Source organism: Eptesicus fuscus, chromosome 2 (genome assembly GCF_027574615.1).
Source record: "Eptesicus fuscus isolate TK198812 chromosome 2, DD_ASM_mEF_20220401, whole genome shotgun sequence".
NCBI lineage: Eukaryota > Metazoa > Chordata > Mammalia > Chiroptera > Vespertilionidae > Eptesicus > Eptesicus fuscus.
Window position 1 is genome coordinate 50527087 of NC_072474.1, and position 22379 is coordinate 50549465.

The 22379-nt window shown below is 45.2% G+C and overlaps 1 protein-coding gene across 1 annotated transcript in view; it reads left to right on the plus strand.

Moving 5' to 3' along the window:
* The first annotated feature begins 13234 nt into the window (after positions 1-13234).
* The window catches only part of TSPAN5 (tetraspanin 5), a 165677-nt gene continuing 156532 nt past the window's right edge, over positions 13235-22379 (plus strand). Inside the window, exon 1 of the mRNA XM_008143522.3 lies at positions 13235-13686. Within this exon, the coding sequence (XP_008141744.1) occupies positions 13606-13686 (81 nt within the window). The 5' untranslated portion in view covers positions 13235-13605. The remainder of the gene's footprint in view (positions 13687-22379) is intronic.

A 22379-nucleotide genomic window follows, 5' to 3' on the forward strand; every position in this document is an offset into this window, starting at 1 on the left:
GGTTCCCACACATGTGTATGTAATAAATTTGGTTGTTTTCTCTTGCTCACCTGTCTCATGTCTACTTGCTTATTAGACCAGCCTGAAAGAACCTTGAGGGTAGTGGAAAGTTTGTCCCGCCCCTACATCCCCAAATATTGCGTCCAGTAGCCTTAACTGCTCTTCTCATTCATGCTACGTATTTGTACAACGTGCCTTGGCTGACTTGAGTTGCTGATGTCTATTTGTATAATCATGGTTTTAGATGGGATCATAAAAAGCCAGTCCATTGCCCTGTCACTGTGCAGGAACATACTCAGTCACAGAAGACTGAGTTCATCTCTGTAAGGAGACTTAGAACACAAGTTTCCTTTTCGTAACGCCCTGTGGTTCTGCAGGCTGCTGTGCAACTCACAACTTCATATTCAAGTCTCAGAGAGAGAGTGGCCATTATCTCTAAATTATGTCCCAGCACTCTGCAAGAATATGTATTGCTTTAATCTCCGGCATCACTGCAAATTCTCTTCATCAATATTGAATGGGAGGGCTTGGTCTTTGGTCCATCTTTCATTTATGTCAGGTCAACAGCCAACCTGCCAGGATAGGAACTTTTCCCCAGCCATGGCAACCTCATGGAGATGACTGAAGCTCCCGGCTTTGTGTGGCAGCCCATCAGACAGGTGCTTATCTTAGCACCTAGTTGTGTCTCAGAGCCCAACTCACATTTATTCACATAGTAATACTAAAAAATAAAATCGGAAGTTCAATAAATGAACCATCAAGCTAACATATTTAGCCTTTAATCTCTGAAAATGCATACTGTTTACGCTTCCCCCATTTTTTCCTTTGATTTACATCAGCAGCCAAAGCAGCTGTAGATTGAAATGCGTACGTATTAATCTCCATATTCCAGCCTTTGCTCTGCCTTCTCCCTCTCCTCTACTTTGGCCATTCCTCGTCCTCCTGCATCTCCCAGGACGTCAGGGACCTGGCTGGTCACTTAGCCCTGTGGGCGGAGAAGCACATCTTGGCCTCTGCATAGTGTCCTGGTGGCTGTGGCTAAAGGTGTGTAATCATGATAACAATAACATGACTTGGATGTAGAAAGACTGCCCAGTGTACAAAGCACATTCACCTTTGTGATCCCCGTAGATTGCAAGGCCTGAATCCATGCGGGGCAAGTTCCCCTCCTGGGAGACTCCAGGAACACTCGGAAGAGTGCTTGAGCTCAGTGTTTCCCAAAATTCCTTGCTGGAAAGCATCACCCGGGCAGTTTTAAAAATTCAGACTCTGGACCATGTGGGGAAGAGAGAAAGTGCTCTTTCCCTCCTCTGGTTCTGTTGGCTGTCTGAATAATAAAGTCAACAGGAGGCAGATTGAAAAGAGAAAATTAAATTTAATATCGTGCGCATGGGAATCTCACATACATGAGAGTCAGAGACCCTGCATACGTAAGAGGTTCATAGATAGAAATGGGGATTGAGGTCTGTAAGACAGCCCAAGCTAGGGATGAGATAAGGTGCTCGGGGACTTCAGAAGTTCAGTAATTAGTAGTTTGCTATGCCCTATGGGTAGGTCAAAAGAAATTATCTATCTATATATAAAAGGCTAAGTGTCAGTCCGTCCGACCAGTAGCTATGACATGCACTGACCACCAGGGGACAGACGCTCAACACATGAGCTGCCATGATGCACACTGGCCATTTAAAAAGAAACGGCACCACGGACCTGGCACCAACAAACCAACACTCAGCTTCCCCCAAGTGAGACAGAGGCCCCGCCACCACCCTGGAGCAGCCAATGCTGCCAAGACCCCCTGGTGCAAAATGTGACCCACAGCTCAGCCCAGTCCAGCCCAGAAACATGGCTGTGGGCGCTGGGTAATGATGTCACATAGCAACACCAGCTTCCTCTCCCTAGCAACTAGCCTCCTTGGAGTTTCTTCAGCCCAGGAACCTGACTTGCTTTATAGCTAGGTGCAAACATTTTACAGTTTAACCAAATGTCTGTGAAGCGTTTCCCCATGCCTCATCTCATTTGATCCTCACAGAAGTCCTGGAGTAGGTAGGTAGGAGACTAGGTAGAATCCTATTTTCTTTTCATTAGCAAGACGCGAATGGCGATATTAAAATATTTCTTCTAATTAATGTCCTTTTAATGTGCACGAATCCATGCACCAGGACACTAGTCTATGTTGACCTCTAATGGGCAAGGCCTCTAATTCAAATTCTTCTAGGTAATTTAAAGGGAGGGGCAGAAATTTCTCTTGAGCCTGAAGCTAAAATTGCTTTTAGTTCAAAGTAATGTGTATATTATTAAGTCACATCTTGGGGGGGCTCGTTTTCCCAAATAGACCCCATAATCCCAAATAGACCTACTAAATACAAACACTTAGGGGAAGGTCCTAGGACTCTGTGATTATATCCATAGCCCTAGTTGGTTCTCATTACCAGACAAGGCTAGAAAACACGGCTGTAATGCCAGCAATCCTGGGAGGACCTAATGACCAAAGTGCTGGGCATTCATATGGGGCAGAGGTACATCCATAGCAGGGTGCGAGGGGATACACCAGGCTACATTCTTGGTTCTGGAGAGGTGCTGGCTGGTGGTGAATCCTTCAGGACTGAAGAGTGAAGAGGGAGGGACAGGATGTCTCTTAGTAACGGCAATTTGAGCCCTCTGAATAGTCTTGGCCCAGACCTGGGTTGCATCTGATCTAGGTTTGCAGTTTGGATGCGTTTTTCCTCCTGGGATGGGGGTAACAGTGCACAGAGCTGTTCCTCTATTTCACAGAGAATCTCCCAGCTCTAGACAGGGTCCTGGAGAGAAAAAGGTGGTGATGGAGCAGCAGGAGCAGAGGAGCAGGTAGAAGCTGAAATTATAGAAGCTGGAACTTGGAAAACTGCATGTTTCTGGGGTTATATCAAGCAGCAAGGTACTAGTGATCAACATATATTACTTTGGTCAATCCCAATTCATCATACCGGGGGATAATAGTTCCTGTTCTGCACCTCAAATTTTGATTTTCTGTGGTGATGTTGTGGTGGGCAGATAGACAGACATGAGCAGAGCAAGGACTGTGGGTCAGGTACAGAAGGTTACCAGGGTGGCAAGCCCCAGGTGCCTAGCAATGGGCAAAACTGGGAAAACAAGGACCTCACCCCAGGGAAACCTTTTGTCCTGTAGGATATGGCTGGTCATGTGGTTTAACCCCCTTGACCTCTCCTCCCCTGGCATGTTGCTAGTCTTGTGGTAGACCCCTTAGAAAAAGGAACAAGGGGGCTAGAGAATAGCCCTTGCATGACCACTCTCTTAAGCATTAAGCCCTAGAGATAACATCTAGGCTTCAGTTGTGTTTTAGCTCGAGGCCCAGAAAAGCAGCAACACCAGACAAGCCAGGGCTGACCTCAGGACCAGCTGCATTGACTGATGACCCCCTACCCTCGTGCTGACCAATCAGTAGAGACCACAACCCTGAAAGGACCCAGCTGGAAAACTGATGAATGTTCTATTCGGATACTCCCCTGCGGCCTCCAGATAAACCCTCCAGAGAACCCAGCAGGCTGTGGAGTACTTCCTGGCCTGTCTCCCGCTCTCCCCCCCTCCCCCGCCCCATGCCCATGCCCATGCCCACCCCCAGTGCATTTTTCTTGCCTCTCTCTTTCTCCTAAGCTTCAAGGGCCCTCCTTTTGCCTCTGTAACTTGTTTCTTGAACCCATTTCTTCTATAGCTCACTTCTTCTTCTGTGGCTTTCTAAATAAACTTTCTCTTATAGTTTGAGTCTTGGCTCTGCATTCTTTCTCAGCCAGAACTTGAGTACTGAGATTGCTGAAGTAAGGTCCAGACTGACTCCATCAGTCTAACACCCGGTACCATTTTGCCACCAGCAATATTAACTATTATAAAGCAAATTTGAACATAACATTTTAGATTTTCAAGGACCTTATGCCTTTTACATTTTTTATTTATTTATTTAAAATATTTTTATTGATTTCAGAGAGGAAGGGAGAGGGAGAGAGCAAGAGAAAAACATCAATGATGAGAATCATTGATCACCTGCCTCCTGCACGCCCCACACTGTGCCCTGACCAGAAATTGAACCGTGACCTCCAGGTTCATAGGTCGACACTCAACCACTGAGTCACACTGCCAGGCAGCCTTTATATTTTTAGAGGGGAAATGATCACCAAATTTAAATAAAACAAAAGTGAGCTTTTAGTCATAAATTATTACTGTATATTTTATGCCTAATAACTTAATTATGTCACTCTGGAATTGATGATTTGAAGAAACATGGAAAATCACATTGGCTATGGCTGTGAATCTAGTGATGTGAAGATTTATATATGTTAATTTGATTCATATGCAAGTCAAAACATGCATATTTTTAATCAGCAGATGGTTTAATATGCTTTCCACACTTGTAAAAAATGAAAAGTTCTGCAAGCTATTTTTTGTCTTGTCATTTATTCTGTCAGCAGTGTTTATTGAGAACCCAGTGGATGTGGTGCATTTGGGTGCACAGCAGGGTTACAAACACAGTACAAAATACACCCCTTTTGTAGGCGCAGTTAGGATTGATGAACTTGAACACAGATTTTTCTCACTTTATGTTTTAAGGATTGCTTTTCTAGGATTGTGTTATTTGAACGTAAAATTTTTTTCCATCACCATTTATTGCCCCATACCCTCCTCTGCCTCCACCTGCTCCCCTATACCCACAATCTACCCACTACCCTACCTACCACACTGTTGTCCATGAGTTCCTTTTTTTTTTTTTTTTTTTGCTCAACCCACTGCGTTATTTGAACTTTTAAGACAAGTAGATTTTCTGTATATTAGAATTTCAGAGCTACTTTATAATAATTTTTGTTTGACCATCCATTGCCATTTTTAATTAAAGTTGTTAATTAATTCATTCATTTACTAATTCACTTATTCAGTAAGTAATATTATGCACCTAGTATATGTAGAATACTTGCAAGACAACATAGTACAAAGAAAACCTGATCCCTGCCCTAGCTGGTTTGGCTCAGTGGATAGAGTGTTGGCCTGCGGACTGAAGGGTCCTAGGTTCGATTCTGGTCAAGGGCACATGCCCAGGTTGTGGGCTCCATCCCCAATAGGGGGCGTGCAGGAGGCAGCTGATCAATGATTCTCTCTCATCATTGATGTTTCTCTCTCCCCATCTCCCTTCCTCTCTGAAATCAATAAAAATACATTAAAAAAAAAGAAAGAAAAGAAAACCTGATCCCTGCCCTCAAGGAGCTTACAGTCTAATAGAAAGTAGCTGAACTATTGAAATGAAACCTCAGGTTATCAGCTTAGCAGCTATGCACTCACCCCCACATCTCCAACTCACCTAAGTTGTGTTGGATTCTTGTAGAAGGTTCGAGAGGGGCCAGAGCTCCTCTGAGAAGGCAGAAACACAGGTGTCTGGTCTCCTGCATGAGATTATATGCTAGAGAGGGACCCCAACCTCCTGATGCCTCTTTCCAGAGAGTGTTTCTGTCTTTGTTGGGTTGTTCCTGATCAATTAGCGAACAATAAGTTTTCTAGGGAAGCTCCTGGTTTAAAGGAATGCTTGGATAAATCCCTCTGCAAACATAATCACTCTTTATTTTAATAATTCTATTAGATTTCCTAAAATGAGAACACACACAACCCATAGCCTTAGAATGCATATGTTGGTCATTTAATTTTGATATGGCCTTTAGACTTGTGAAAGCAACTTATTTCAATATTTTGAACTATTCCTCAGTTTGTTATTTGTTATAAGTATAGACTTTTTATGGTAAAATAGACATTAAATTTACCATTTTAACTATTTTTAAGTGTTCAGTGACATTAAGTATTCAAAACATTGTGCAAACATCACCACCATCCATTTCTAGAACTTTCCCCTCCCAAACAGAAACTGTTTACCTATTAAGCAAAACCTCTTATCCCCCTGCCCCTCAGTCCCTGGTAACTTCTACTTCCTGTCTCTGTGAATTGGCCTGTTCTCGGTACTTCACATAAGTGGAATCATACAGTATTTGTCCTTTTGTGTCTGGCTTATTTCACTTTGCATAATGTTTTCAAGTTTCAATTTTATATTGTAGCATGTATCAGGATTTCCTCCTTTTTAAGGCTGAATAATATCCCATTATATATATTCATTCGTTCACGTATTTAGTAAATAATATTATGCATATACATATGCGCCACATTTTGCTTGTCCATTTATTTGCTGACGGTCACTTGTGTTGTTTCCACCTTTTAGCTATGGTGCTGCTATGAGCATTGGTAGACAATTATCTGTTTAGGTCTCTGCTTTCAATTCTTTGGGGTATGTAGCTAAGAGTGGAATTGCTGAATCATGTAGTAATCCTGTTTAATGTTTTGAGGAACTGCCAACTGTTTTACATGGCAGCTGCACCATGTGGTTTAGTATAAACTTTAAAACTTATTCTTTCAGAGTCTTAACCTCATTCAAATAAATGATTTCGATAGAAGACATTCAGTCTTGAGTAATAATTAGTTTTTGTTCCCAGTAATTGTACCTTAATGTTACTACTACGGAAAAGGAAAAGGAAAAGGAAAAACAGAATTGGAAGAGGGGTTTATTCATGATTCCATTCTGTTCATTTTTTTGTGCTGGTACACACATTGCACTTTGTTGGAACTGTAGCACTTAATCCATTCTCACTTGTATCCCCTCTATTTGTTCCAGTTGCAGTCTTAGGGCAAGAAGTGTGAATGCAGGAACTTGAATGGGAGATGTGCTCAATAAATATTTGTTGTTGACTCAATTGATTCTGCAAACAAAGCTTAAAAAGATAACTGATGAATCAGCTAAGACTAGTCCCTGTTTCTGGAAATTAAATTCCACCAATTACAGCTCCATTGCAAAGAAATATAACACAGAAGCAAAGTTTTAAGAAGGTTTATTAAAGGAAACTCTATGGTAAAAGAGGGAGTTATGGATATGACTAGCATGCCTCATGTTAAATGGGGTAGATTTCATAAGGAGTTGATTTATGTTTAACTGAAAAAGAATTTGATTTGGTGATGGAAGGGTGGAGTTTGTGGGGTGGGAATGGCATTCTGAGACTGTTTGGCGATGATAGGGAGTTAGGAATGTAAGGGAGCATGACGCTCTATCCACTGAGCCAAACCGGTCAGGGCGAAAATACAGTTTTTAAGTAGGAATTTTTTTGGTCTAAGCTATAGGAACAGGCATTGTCTAATCAGAAAGGAAATCCACTGGGAAGAAATAAGCTAGCTATGGGACTAGAGGGAAGGCAGAAGACCCAGGAGATCCCAAAGGTCTCAAGGGCAGCGTCAGGCTTGTCTAGGGGCTGCAATCAATGAACTTCAGGTGGTTTTCTTCGTCTTTTACTCCATCTTCACAGTAACGTCCAGGGAGCTTCTGACTGGCCAAATTCCCATTATGCACTTGGCCCTGGTAAGGTGAGGGTAGGACGTGGCACCTGATTCGCAGGCCTAGCTATTTCCAAAATAGGAAAAGGAAAAAGAAAAAGAAAACCCAATGCCTGCTTTGCAATATTTTGGAAAAGATAGAATTCATTTATTACATAAGCAATTATAATTGATTTTTAAAGTGAAACTGTGTTCGACATATGCTTGTTTAATCCAATTTATGAGATAGACGCACTTCCTTTTTATGTTCTTCCTGGGGCCCTGAAACCTGGTCTCTTTCACTGGGTATGTGTGGGCATAGGGCAAGGGGCATGAGGGTGGTACTGATTTGGGGGAGCAGTATTTTTAGAGAAATATAACATTTTAATTTGCTCACTTTTCAATTAAGGAACGGTAGGCACAATATTTAAAGCATTAAATAGAACAAAAATGCACTTTTAAATTATGACCAATTTTTTTAAAAAAAGTCATTTCGTAATGGATTTGAGGTGGGGTGCCCTCTTGTTTTACTCAAGGTTCTTTGATTTGCCCACTTCAAAGTAGCCAAAGCCAAACGGGGGTGTGATGGAAGAACTCCGTCTAAAAATCTCCGGCACAGGGTCCTGGGAGAAATCCACAAGTAGACAGCAGGGCTTGGCCGGGCCGGAAGCCTTTCAGGGCACAAAGTCCACACCATTTGCAGGGCCCACACCCGCACAGGCTGCTGCTCTCTCTCTCAGCGCCTGTGCTTCCTTCCTCTTTCTGCAGAGTGAGCGCGTTGGCTTCCTCCTGGAAACGCAGGCCCTGGCTTCCCTGAAAACATCACCTCCGTTTCAGCCACACGCAGGGATTGCTTTGTTGCTGAATCTCAGCTGCAGGGAGACTCTGTCAGGCCTGCTCACCTGGATCTCTCCTGGCCTGCCAACCATGAGTACTAAGGGGCTGGGAGTGGGGGAGCACTTTGTGGGTGAGAAGTCCTGGCCAGACAGTGCTAAAGCTCCCCCCCCCGCCCCCCCGTATTGTTTAGAGAGACAGGAAGAGTTGGGAGAGAGAGGGGAGGGGAAAGGAGAAAAAGAGGTGATGCTGAGAGAAACGTGGAAACACTGGTGGTTTTTCAAGAGAAAACCAAAGGGTTGGGGGAGAACATCAGAAGGAAAGTGTTGGAGTCATGATACTTTCAGCTGCAAGAAACTGAAAACCTTCTCACGGTGCCTGCACCAGGCCAGGTCTCTCCTGACAGGAAGTCCTGAGGTCGGCTTAGGTCTGCCTCACAGCGATGTCACGAAGGCCTGGGTTTTCTGTTCATTTTCTCACTCGGCCATTCTTGGACTGGTCTTTATTGTGAGGTTGTAGAGGATTCAGGCGTCACATCTAAACACAATTCAATCCAAGGCCAAAACGAGACCTTCTCTCAGATGTGCAGAACCCCCAGCTGAATCTCCTCGTGGCTCACTGGCCAGAATTGGGTCACATGCCCATTTCGGAATCAAACTTTGGCAAGAGCCATTCACCTCCTGGAGCCGGCCCTGGGCTGGTTTCCCCAAAGCATATGGCTGTTAAAAGAGTGGGGGACACTGGAACAGCACCCGGGTTCTGAGAGGAAGGAAGCGCATAGGCAACATGTAGTGCTGGTTACAGAGAAGGAAAAGAAGAATATAGCACTAGAGGAGCAAGAGAGACAGAGAGAGACAGAGAAAGGAGGGAGGCAGACAGACAAGCTCATTAAACTTGGTGTCTTAGATTAAAATGCTGTTGTCATATCTTGCTGTTCAGCTAGGTAACTATTAGAAGAACATGCTTTACCTGTTCTTACTGCCAGTTGCCAGGCTGATGAGCTTTTGAGTAAACTTATTAACCATTTTTCAATCTCGGAATTATAAAGGAAATGGCCGAAACAGTCTCCAGGGAGAAAATTACTCACTCCTTTCTCCTTAAAATAGATCAGAATTTATGGAGTCATGAAGGGGTTGTGATGAAATAAATAGAATGATTGTCTTTGTTTATCATTTTAATCTTCATAATTGTAAAAGCAACATAACTACATTAAAAAAACCTGGAAACCAGAAACATGAAACTAAAATCACCCACAATCACACAATCTAATAACTGTTATTATTTGTCAAGAATGAACTCCATATAATTGCTTATGATTTTATAGAGTGATTTATTTTTCAAAACATGTATATCATGTACATGGTACAAAATTTGAAAACAACCAAAAGGGTATATTAAAAAATATATATCTATATCTCTAGGTAGGCTACCCATTACCAGGAAATAATCTATATATATATAAAAGCCTAAGTGACCATTACAACCGGTTGACGCACAATGACTACCAGGGGGCAGATGCTCAATGCAGGAGCTGCCCCCTGGTGGTCAGTGCGCTCCCACAGCCAACATCCCGTGGCCGGCCAACCTCCCATGGTCCCTCCCCAAGCCCGCCGGCCCTTATCGGCCCTGATCAGGACTGGGCTAGACGGCCCTGACCGCCCCGATCACTGGCCAGGCCGAGGGACCCCATCCATGCTCAAATTCGTGCACCAGGCCTCTAGTGTGTAAATAAATTTTCCAATCTCTTTCGCCAGCACACTTGTTTTACAAAATGGTAGCCTACTGTATATACTGTTTTGCATCATGATTTTTTTCACTTAACAATATTACTTTGAGATAATTCCACACATATTATCTTTAAAATGTATCTTTAGAATGTGTTCACACATTGCCACATATCTTTATAATCAGTATCCTTAATGTCTATAAGAGGTCTGAGTAAATGATCCTCCCATTCCTTTAGTAAATATCTACCAAGCACCTGCCACGTAAGTAGGGTGCTAGTGATTCTAAGATTAAAAGGAGGTGGACCACACCTTTGAAGGAGTCACAACAGAGTAGAGAAGAAGGGCCGGTAAACAAAGTAATTACAGGTCGTCTCCCAGTGCCAAAATGGAAGAATGTAGGAAACGCGGAGGGAACAAATGAGGTAGTCTTGAAAACACTGATTAAAGTGTAGAAGGAAGAGGAGGCAGCTCAGAGAAAAAAAGGCAGGGAGAGTGTTTCAGGCAGAGACCAGGAATCACATGCACGGAGGCATAGAAACAGGAAGTAGCACTGTGGCCCAGGTGGCTACAAGGAGTTGGGGAGAGCCCCTGCTCTAGGATCTTTAAGTTGTGACTAAGTCTTCAATATAAATAATGCTATGATGTACAACTTGCAGTATATGACTTTTCCCTGTTTGGGAGTATTTCTTTGGCTAGATTCCCAGAAGTGGGACTGCTGAGTCAAAATGTAGGAGCCTTCTAACCTGCAACTTACAGCCCCAATGCTTTTCAAATGGACGGTATCATTTCCTAACACCGGTAGTGTATGAGCAAACCAGTACTCATAATCTCTAGATCTCTAGCTTTAATTTGTTCTAATGTTTATTTCTCTGGTTACCAGAAAGTTTAATTTTTTTACCATATATTGTTCACTATTTGATTTCTTTGTATGTGGCTTGTTTTCTGTTTATATTCAATCGTTGGGACTCTATATTTTACTTCAGTTGTATGAGCCCTACTTATAAGATAGGTAGATATTCAGGCTTTTAAAAATGTTTGCTGTCAATATTTTTTCTCTGGTTTAGGTCGCCTTTTAAAAAACGTTTGACACATAGACGTTTTATTGTCCAGTCATATCTATTGATCATTTCCTTTTTTATTTTTATTTTTTTTTCTCCCACGAGAAATACTTCTAGCCAGAAGTTTAACAAATATTCTATTTTCTTCTGGTTTGCTTTAGAAAATATATTTAACTCATTAATCCTCATAGGACTTACTCTTGATGTATGAAATGAGGATTCAACTAGTTCCTCTCCTACTCCTCTCCAGATTACCAACGAGTTATCTGAACTTTCCCTTCTCTGTTGTTTTTATTTCCAAAATAAATCCTGCTTAGGGATCAACTCAGTCATCGATTGGACCTAATTTCTGGTCCTTTTCTAAATTGTGTCACATCAACTTAAGACAGACCTTTCTTCTGACTTATGCAAGAATCTGCAGTAACTGTTCTATTTATATAGGAAGAATGACAATGTAGCACAAATAGGCTTAGGTAAAGCTTGTTAGTGCTTTCCTGTTCATAGGGACTCTGCTGCTGAAAGCAGACCTTACCTTTCAAGCCTATCAGATTGGTGCTAGTATGCTGTGCGTCTTGAGTGGGTGGGAGGCACTTTTGAGGGAGAGTTATTTCATCCAAAAGGTATATCATCCAAAGGTAGCCAGTGTCATAGTTCTGTGGTATTGAATGGGTAGGATCTCCTGGCTCTCCCACCTTTGTGAGTACGCTGGCTCCCACCTCTGACCTCAATGTAGAAGCATCAACCTCTACCAAGGCCAAGCCTATCTCAAAGGGTGGTTTATTGCACGAAAACATAGCGCCTTGCCTCTCCAAAGCTGGACTGCAGGTTGTCAACAAGCTAGCCAGCTGCTGAGAAAAGAGAGCGGTAGTTAAGTAGGGAAAGCCTTTGCCAAAGCTTCTCAAACTTAAGTGCTCTTAAGTGTCACCTGGGGAGCCTAGGAAACGTGCAGAGTTCTGTTCCCAGTACCAGGTTACCGGGCGTGGTGCTGGAAACATTTCCTCATCCCATCTTCCTTTCTAGCTTTTTGAAGCCTTAAAAAAAAAAAAATACCCGTTGATGTTTATACACAGTCTGAGTGGTCCTTTATTCTTGAAGGGCTTGCTGGTACCGGCTTGCTAACACCTGTGAGAGTGCTCCAGGGCAGAGAGGCAACACCTTCCCAGGTAGGGCTCTAAAACCACTTCCAGAGACGCCTTCTAACCCTTCCCCAGGGGCCAAAAGCTGAAAGGCTCACGATCTGTAACCGCTATTCGGAATCCTCAGATGGCCGCCCTGAAACTCCTGGACTTCTTCTTAAGAGTTAGGAACCAGGCAAGTTCCTGGGGCACTATTCCGTCTCGCGGGAGCATTTGCTATCTGCGTTTGTGTTGCTGCAACATATCCCAGGGCAAGGGTCCCGTCCGGATCAGGACTCCTTTGGGTCCTGTCTCCTTCCTGTCCTCACTAGTAGGTTAAAGCTCATTCTCTGGCAGGTGGAGAGGTTGGGATGGAGCTACAGTGGGATTCGGTAGACTTTCCTATGCAACCCTTCCGATTCGTCGTCCCCCCGCCCCACCCCCACTTCCCATCGCTCTTTTCTCCCCCTTCCCCAGACCCCTACCTTTCCCCCCCCCCCCCCCCGCAGCGAAGTGGCCGGTGACTTCTCTCGCACCATAACCTGGTGCTGCAGGAGGGGGTGTGAGTGTAGTTACACCCGGAGGCGGGGCTCGTCCTGGGGCAGGGGGCTCACGGGATCCCTCCTCACCCAGCCCTCTCGCCCCGGAGTGACCCTCTCCCCCACGAGCCTGCAGAAGCCGCTGCCGGTGCGAGTGGCGGAGGGGGACCACCGTCCGTCAGTCTCATCGATCGCGGCCACTCCGCCAGGTTGCTCCCAATCGGCGTGCTCCCGGGCGCCCTCCCTCCTTCCTCCAAGCCCGCCGCCCTCCCCACCTCCCGGCGGCAGCCCTCTGGGGGTCGGGGGTGCTCGGTCCGCCGGCGAAGGGGCGGGGAGAGGGAGCGGGCGGAGCGGAGAGCGGCGGAGGAGGCGGTGCGGCAACGCGGTGCCACCGCCCCCGGGAGCGCCCGAGCTCGTGCGCGCGCGCGCCTGGCGGAGGCTCGGGCGGCGGGCGGAGCTGCGGGCGGCTCGGGCGGAGGAGCCGCCGGCCCGGCGGGCGGAGCGAGCGGCGGGCGGAGCGAGGAGTGGGAGGGCGCGCGCGAGCCGGCGGGCGGGCGGGCGGGCGGGCGAACAGCTTCCCCACCAGCATCAGCCGCGGCTGCGTTTGCCTGAAGCCCCGTAGACAGATCGGCGGGTCGATCGCCTGGCGGACGGACGCGGGCGCTCGTCCGGTGCCGGGTCAGCTTCGGCGAGGCTCCGGGCTCGAAGCGCGCGGCGGCTTCGCTGCCCACTCGCTGCCACCCGGTTCCGGCGGCCTCGGCGTGCCGGGGGCTGGAGGTGCAGGAGCCGCTCTCGCCGGTCGGTCCCCGCGCAGATCAGCTCGGGCCGCCGCGCCGCGGCCCCCAGCGGCGGCCCCGAGCCCCACTCGCCGCCGGCTGCGCCGGGCACCGGTGCTCCCGGGCTCCAAACTCAGGGCTGCCGGGGGCAAGTGTCTTCATGAACCCAGAGGATGTCCGGGAAGCACTACAAGGGTCCCGAAGTCAGTTGTTGCATCAAATATTTCATATTTGGCTTCAATGTCATATTTTGGGTAAGTTGGAGCGCTCCGGGGTTTCCACTATTTGGGGCCGATCGATTCGCGACGATTCCCCCCGCGTGGCTCGCTGCCTTGACTTTTCGCAGCCCCTCGGGCGCGTGCTGACGCCCGGGGAGAGGCATTCGCCTTCCGCCCCTCCAGCTGGCGCGTCGGAGAAACATTTCATCCTTTCTAGGAATGGGAAGAGGTGAAAAGAAACACCGAGCCGGAGAGGGAGCGCTCAGGCCTTGGGGTGGCTTTCGGGGGGACGACTCGGGGATGCAGACGAAAGAAAGGGCTCGGCGGTTTGAGACATGAGCAGCCAACACGGATTACATTTGCTCCCGGCGGGGCGCGGATGCTGGGCAGAGCGAGGTGTCAGAACCGGGAAGGCTGCCCGGGCACGGCCGACCCCGAGGTCCATCCTCTAACCGGGCTCTGATTGGACGAGGGCTCGGCTCGGCGTGGCCGCGGCCGGTCGGGTGCCGAGCTCGGCGTGTATCTTCCTGCACCATCTCGGGCTTTGTGTGGGATGCAGATGCCGCGGTGTACGGTTCGGTAATGCGCCCGGGAATAACGCTTCCTGCCAGCTCTTCCCCTTCGGCTGGAAAGCGCTCCTGGCGCAGAATGGACTGGCCAGTGGGCGCGTGGAGGTGGACGGATTGATTTCCCTCCGTCTGGCTGTCAGGATAATAGGACCCCGTCAACATTTGTTTCCGTGTGTTCGCGCCTCGCATCCTCGTCCTCCTTTTTTTTTTTTTTTTTTAAAGGGGTGACATCCGAGCCGGCCGTTTTTTGGGGGAAATGCAGAGGAGAAGGGGTGCGAGACATGTTTTATTGGGGATACGGGCAGAGCAAATGATTGGAACGCAAGAGCCAAACCCTTCTCTGCTGGCACTGCCTCGTGCCGGACACCTATTGTAATTAGGCTGGGACGCCTGCTGTTTTGTTTTGTTTGGATTCTTTGCCTTAATCTCACGAACGTGTTCAGCAGCCAGACAAAGAGTTCACCAGGACCAGGGTGGAACGGCTCGAGGACCGTGTTATTTTGCCTCACCATCCCATCCCATCCCATCCCATCCTCACTGGGCACTCCCCCTGCCCTATGGAAAGTAAAGATGGTGGCTGTCTGGGGGTGGGGGGGGGTCCCCAAGTTGCTGTTCTTTGTAGGTTCAGTGTGGAAAAAACAATCATGCAAAGGCAGGATCAATAATAATCCACAGCAGTCTGAACACAGGGGGTATTTATTTTGATTCCCTTTAATTTTGCCCATTTGCTGTAAACATATAAATCTGTGAGAATAGTTATCAGTACAGCTCTTTGTATATATATATATTTTTTGCTACCACACAATTACCAGGCTGTTTTTTTATTTTCTATAGGAGTATCTTGCATTGGTCATACATGTTTTGCAAAAGGAAATGGAAGGGGTTGGAGACCACTCTGTGTCAGCATGTCATCTGTCCTCAGGACTGATGAAGATAATGAGGGACGTGTGAATACATATCCTAGGCAGTCATTCACAGAACTTACTATTATTATTTTTCTTTGCCAGCGATTGTACACTGTTTCTGTTAGCAGTCACCCTCTCCCTACAAACACTGCTACAGATATATAAAGGCGAAATTATTTTCTTTCTTTGCTTTCTATTCCCCACCCTCCCCTCGCAGCTGGGAGTGTTTAAAAGTGATGGGTAGTGACATTTCTGAGTGACGTGTTTTGATTTTTATCTGAACTCGAAACTTCTTGACTTGGAGAGCCAGGGACTACGAAACTGGGACTGGACCATATTGGGGCGGTGAGCCCAGGCCTCTTGCTTCTACTCGAACACTTCCAAAAGTTGCACGTTTTGGCTGCCAGGCAACAAAAAGCACCCAGGGACTCTCGCTGCAGTTTCATAGCAGGAGGAAGAAAAGAAATAAAGGGATTTGGGCCTGTTTCCCTGACAGCTTGGTATAATTTTGTACAGTGCACAGAGGCAAATTCAGTATTTTCTGTGGATTGGGCTGTAGCAAAACCTGTGGAATTGTGGAGATCTTCAAAGAGTTGCAGCGTGTTTGCATTGACAGTTCTAGAATAGAGCCACATCTTATCTGATTTTGAAGGTCTTCATCTCTGGGGGGAGTTTTATGGGAAGCCTGAGAGCAGATGTAGGCTTTGGAACTGACAGAGCTGCCCGAGGCAGAACGGTTACATAGATGCCTTTGTTATAATGGCCCTTCCCTCACCTCTGCTTTCTGTTCTCGCTCTTCCTCCTTTCTCTGCCTAAAGCTTTTCCACTCAGATACCGTCCCCCCCCCCCACCCCCATACCTTTCCAATCCTGCTTTCTGCTTCAGAACTACCCCATATTTAAGTCTCCCAGTTTGTCAGTACCCTGGTCTCTAGTGGTGATCAGCAGGAAGGCAGCCCTGGTATTTGATGGAAGTAATTCAGACTAGGATGTTAGTGACTGAAGAATTGGATCAGTCACCTGGCAGCCTGCTTTTGTAGAGTTCACACCTGTGCTCTCCACGGAGTCATCCTCCTCCCCGTGACCGCCAGAAGAGCAGACTCACGCGACTCACGCAGTTAGGAAGAAGAGATCGACAACAGAGAGCATGCTATCCTCATCTTTCATGTTCACGCTGTGAAATGCTAGAATAAATTTGAAGTACATTGAAGACATTTGGAGGCAAAATTCTCGTGAAACAAAAATTGAAAATGTAGTAGCGCCAGCACTGAGTTTGGTTCTCTTACTGAGGAGTAGTTTGACTCCTTGCTGCTCAGTTAACTGCCCTGAGTCTGTATCTCAGCAGTTAAAATGAAGGCATTGGACAAGGTTTAAGGTTCTTTCTAGTTCTGAAAAAAGAATGAGTCCATTGAGTTCCAGTATGCTGGGGAAGAAGAATCCTAGAGGCGGGTATTAATATCTGCCGAAAGTAGCATATATTGGATGTTTGTTAAATTATAGACCTTTTCTCCTACTGAGACTTGTCTGAAGATCAATTGTATTACTTCATTTCTTCCTCAAAGTTTCTTTCATTGAAAAATCTTTTTAAAATTTCCTCTCGTCTTATTCACTTATTGGTATAGAATGCATTTCCCCCCATAGTCACTGTGAATCTCAAATGTAGTTCCCTGAGTCGTTAAATATATTTTCATTATTAGAGTTAGAGTTTCACGTATAAAATCTGAATCCTTTTATATGACAGTTGTAATGCTGTTCTGAGTAACAAAGTCAACATCTTGTACAGATTCCTTTCTCATTAGGTATCACAGGGTGGTGGGGGGAATCTCATTTTCCCTATTTTATATCGCAACAACTCAAGCCTGAAGGGAATTGATGTTATTGAGGGTGTCACCGTACATTTCTCAGAAAACCCTGAGGCCACTTAGGGGTGGGGGAGGGAAGAAAAAGGGAGCTTTGTTTTACAGTTGCTGCTTTTGGGTACTGAACCCCCAACAGCCCATTGCCCAGCATTAATAGATACTTTGCTCTGGACCCTTTTGGATTCTGGCTGTAATTCTGAACGGTTCCGAGACAAGTAAATTATCTCCACATTCTCACTATCTATTGCTACGTAACACAAAGCCCCCCAAATTAGTGGTTTAAATCAGAACTTTATTGTAAATACCTGACAGTTCTGTGATTTGACCAGCCTCATCTGGGCAATTGGCATTTTCAATCTCTCTTGCGGTTGTAGTGAGATGTAGCCGGGGCTGGAGTTACCTGAAGACTCAGTTGGGGGGAGGGGGTGCCTTGCTGAGCGCTCAGCCAGGTTGTTGGCTGAGAATGGAAGAAGCTTCCAGCCTGTTAACTATACCTGATAACTATATACCTGGAACTGGCCCGCTGTCACTTTCATCTGTTTCACCGGTTAAACCATGCATGGAGCCTGCTCAATTTCAAGAGGGTGAAGAAAGGGATTCCATCTTTTGATGGACAGGTGTTTAGGTTGAGTGGGTTGTGGCCATCTTTGGAAAATGCAGCCTGCTGTACTGAACCTTAACTTCTTGTTTATAAAGGGATGGTAACATTATCTGATGGAGCTATAAATGGAAGGAGTCAATGTGAAAATGTATTACCAAGCACAATGTCTCAATATTTAAAAAATGGTGAATATCATTCGTGTTATTATCTCCAGATTTCATACTAGTCCCATTCTGGGCTTTACAATTTCTAGAATACCTTACCCGTGGTCGGCAAACTGCGGCTCGCGAGCCACATGCGGCTCTTTGGCCCCTTGAGTGTGGCTCTTCCACAAAATACCACGGCCTGGGGGAGTCTATTTTGAAGAAGTGGCGTTAGAAGAAGTTTAAGTTTAAAAAATGGGCTCTCAAAAGAAATTTCAATCGTTGTACTGTTGATATTTGGCTCTGTTGACTAATGAGTTTGCTGACCACTGCCTTAGCCTGGTGGTACGTTGACATCAATACTACCAGGTGATGACGATAACCCTTTGGATATAAAGGAGATGAGGGGAATGGGTTCTGTAGATTTGATTGTCACTTATTAGAAAAAAAGTCTCATGGATCAGTGGACGCCTTGAAAGACTTGGGCGAACCGAGTCACTTTTGTCTTTGCTGTACAAGGATTGGAACAGCCTTGGGTACGTGAGGCCAAATTCTCTTCGATGTGCTTGCAAATACTACATTATGTCTTTAAGTGGAGGTTTATCCTGGGTTGATGGCAGAATGTTGTACCTAATTTGTTTCCACAGGGCTTAAATGCAGAGAGGAGAGAGATTTAAGGAACCTTGGGGGGGCATCAAGTAGGAAGCCTGGCCTTATGATTCACTATAAATTGTAAGATGTTCTGGAATGATGATACATCAGCAGTTTATAAGTCATAATTTTTGCTTTAATTTGCTAGACATCTGTTAGCTTCGATGGCAACCATATGGGAGTCTAAATTGCCTTTTGAATTACAGGGAGATGGTAGGGAGAAAGCTAAATATGGTTATGAAAGTGTCATATGGGAAAAGTGAAAGAGGGGCGTACGGACCTCAGTGGGGGAAGCAGTTGAAGACAGACGGACTTGCCTGGTCTGGCGGCTCACTCTTGGGTCAGTGAGAAGGCACTGAAGCATTCTCACTTGATGACATGCCTGGAAGATTGAAATGAAGCCAAGGGGGAAATGTTGGAAAGCCAAATAATGTTCCACCCACCATAAAATTGCCAACGGGAGCTCATTGAGGTGGGTCACTCTGTCTTCGTATGGCCACAGTAGTAGTTGGTCCCTGGCAGAAGGAGAAAGCCACCTGTATTTGAACAGAGCTTTATAATTACACTGTCTTCCTTCTAAGCATCTCAAGGCATCTAACAAGCATATTGTGACAGATGAAGAAATTGGAGTACAGAGATGTGAAGTGACTTCTGAGGCGTTGAAGAACATGTCAGCGTTCACTTTTGGAGTGTTAAGTCTCTTCCAGTGACTATAGCCCTAGCTTCTCCTGTGAAACTTATTTTGGAAGATGCTTGCTATTTTAAAGTAAAACATCAAGTTACTTACATCTGTTCATGATGGAAAAGTGATAAAGTTTTTGCATATGCCTCAATTAACACCACCCACAAGCACAATAATGCTCGGATGAAATGTAGTTAATGAATATGATAGAAAAATAAACTCTTGTGTCATCTATTAAAAATTCATAAAAGGAAATTGGAGTATGGAAGACAGTGTTCTTGATTCACATGCCTCTTTCTGTATCAACACTGATGACTGTCGTAAAATTTCTAACTTCCAAATCATCGTACTTCACTGCATTATTAGGGCCTCAGTTGTAGGGACTGTGTCTCAGTCATTTTCATAAGCCCAGTGTCTAGTACATTGTCCGAGACACAGTAGGTGTTTAATAAGTGTTTGTTGAATGAAGGAATTATGAAATCATTGCAAAGTACATAGGTGTCATCTCCTCTAAATTCCTATTCAGTGAAGTACTTCCTCTTTAACATCCTGCTAAACCTTCTAAGGGTGGATCTGTTTTTGGACCACTTTAATCGTTAGGGAGTTTCACCTATCCTCAAACCAGGTGTAATCTGTTTCTCTGTAATTTCTATCCTCCTAATTTACTGTTGTTGATTTTTAATTTTTATTTGGAAATACTCTCACACCTACAGAAAAACTGCAAGTTGTACAATTTGTTTTTATCCAGAATCACTTGAGAAAAAGTTGCTAGCACGATGGCTAATCACACCAACATTTTAGTGTGTATTTTCTGTAAACTGTACACGGCCATTGACACAGCACCATCGTCTAGTCCTCAGGCCTCATTCATGTTTCCCAGTTGTTCCAATCAGGTCTTATGAAGCAAAGGAATCCAGTTCAGAACACACATGCCAAGCTTCTCCACCAAAATGTTACTTACTCGTTACCCTTTTTTGGTAATTTTGTGGCAAGTTACTGTGCAACTCTAAATAGCCCATTCTTCATCAAATGTTGGATCTATTAACTTATTTGCATCAGCAAGAACTTATTCTTTTGTCTTTTTTCCCCAGTGTGTTTTAAGTACACTGTTACTCTTGGCACTTACTTTGATGTTCCATTTGGTCCAGGTTTGGCATCAGTTGGCAATCTTTTCAGGCAAATACTACATTATTACACATAATAATGCCTCCTGTGCCCTTGAACTCCCATCGTTCTTTGAGTACGTCTTTGTTTTCTGGCAGAACAGGATGTTCCAAGTTCATCTTATAATTCACTGTTATCATCTGTTTTGTATCAGCCATTTCTCCAAGGAGCCCTGGTTCCTTTGAGTGGAGAATGGTATTTAGAAGCCAACATCTGGTTGTTAAGTGTGCTCATTGCTAGGAGGGTATCACCGCCCTGGGCTCTCTCAGTGGACAGAACAATGGACTGTGTGTATGCGTATACACATCTTCACACATGCACACATTTACACCTTCATTTCTATATTTAGTTATACATTTTAGAAACCACAAGTTCACAGTGACAACTCAAATCCCTGTCTGATACCACAAGGTTTATTTTAGGTTTTTCCTTTTCCATATGTATAACTACCTTCTTTGACAGTGAGATTCCTGGCTCCTAATACTCTTAGCAATTCACTAAGTTGATAACGCTCTTGTATGTAGCCAGTCTTCCTTTGCTGCCCCGCCCCTCACATGGCTGCCCTCCTTACCTGCTGGTGCTCCAACATGCTGTGCCACAGCCCCACACCCCAGTGTGAACACCCTTCTCACTCTGACCAGGCTCTGATCGCCTGCTCTGGACTTCCACATTCCTTCCCTTGCCAGTCCCTGAGCAAAGGCCCACTGTGCTTGGTCCCCAATAATGGCTTCAGGACTGAGTTTTTCAGGAAGGAGAAGGGGAATGGCAGAGGTTATACATGTGTAATACAAAATAAGACAAATCTCCCTTTTCCATAGCCCTTCCTTATTTAAAAATAGCCATTATGTCATTGTTAAACCTGTTTTATATCTTCGAAAGCTCTTAGTTTTCCATGTGCTTTTCACTTATTATTTCCAGAGTTGTTCTTTGCCCAGGTCATGGGACTCTGCTTGTGGTCCCATTTGGATACACCTCCATTAATGTAGCAATGACAGTGGAACACAGTCTTCACCTGCTGTTCCAATCATCCAGAGAGCTGTGGGCTGTTACCCTCCCCTCACCCCCACCCCCTTGCTTGACCTGGAGGCAGAAGCCTCTGCTACTGCCTGGTGTATCTTTGAGTAAGGTACTCTCACAAGTTAGTGCCCCGGTTGCTCACCTGCAGGAGGGGGAAAATAATTCCAATAGCTCTTAGAGTTGTTATCCAGTGAGAGGATGCATGTGAAGGTGCTTTGTAAGAGGTCAACTTCTTAATACAGAGAGTATGTAGTTATTAACCCAGGTGACACTGCACATGCTCCCCTGCTTTCCCTGGCAGTCAGAGGACGTGGTTGGCTCAAGTTGACTTTCTAGTGCAATGAAACCTTCCCCTATTTATTTATTTATTTATTTATTTTTATTTGAGAGAGAGAGAGAGAGAAACAAACATTGATATGTTGTTTCACCCACTCATGCATTCATTGGTTGACTCCTGCATGTGCCCTAACCGGGGATTGAACCCACAACCTTGGTGTATGGGACGATAATCTAACCCAGTGGTCAGCAAACCGCGGCCCCTTGAGTGTGGCTCTTCCACAAAATACCACGTACCCTAATTAAGTTAATAACAATGTACCTACCTATATAGTTTAAGTTTAAAAAATTTGGCTCTCAAAAGAAATTTCAGTCGTTGTACTGTTGATATTTGGCTCTGTTGACTAATGAGTTTGCCGACCACTGGTCTAACCAACGGAGCTACTCAGCCAGGGCCTTCCCTCTTTTTCAGGTGAACTTCTGTTAAACCCATCTCCCTAGGCTCAGTGCTAATCAGAACCCTAATCCTTCTAGTTAATTGAATTTAGGAGTATATATTTAAACATCTAAATGTCTTATTCTGGGCCATTGGTTTTCGAATTGTGGTACGAGCAGCCTCAGGCTTCCGTGAGGTGTGCAGGGGCCTGAGTGGGAGTGTCTCTGACCTCTCTTTCCCCAGAAAAGGCCAGCCATTAGGTTTGATACTTTGGGAAACTACGAAGGATTTTGCTTGGGGGAAAAAAGGGGTCTACTGCTTAAACACACAACTGAAAACCACCCTTCTAACCTTCAGTTGTTTTTGAATCTTGATGGTCAAGGCATGTTTAAAAAAATTATTTCTGGTATGGGATTTTCTCCTCTGC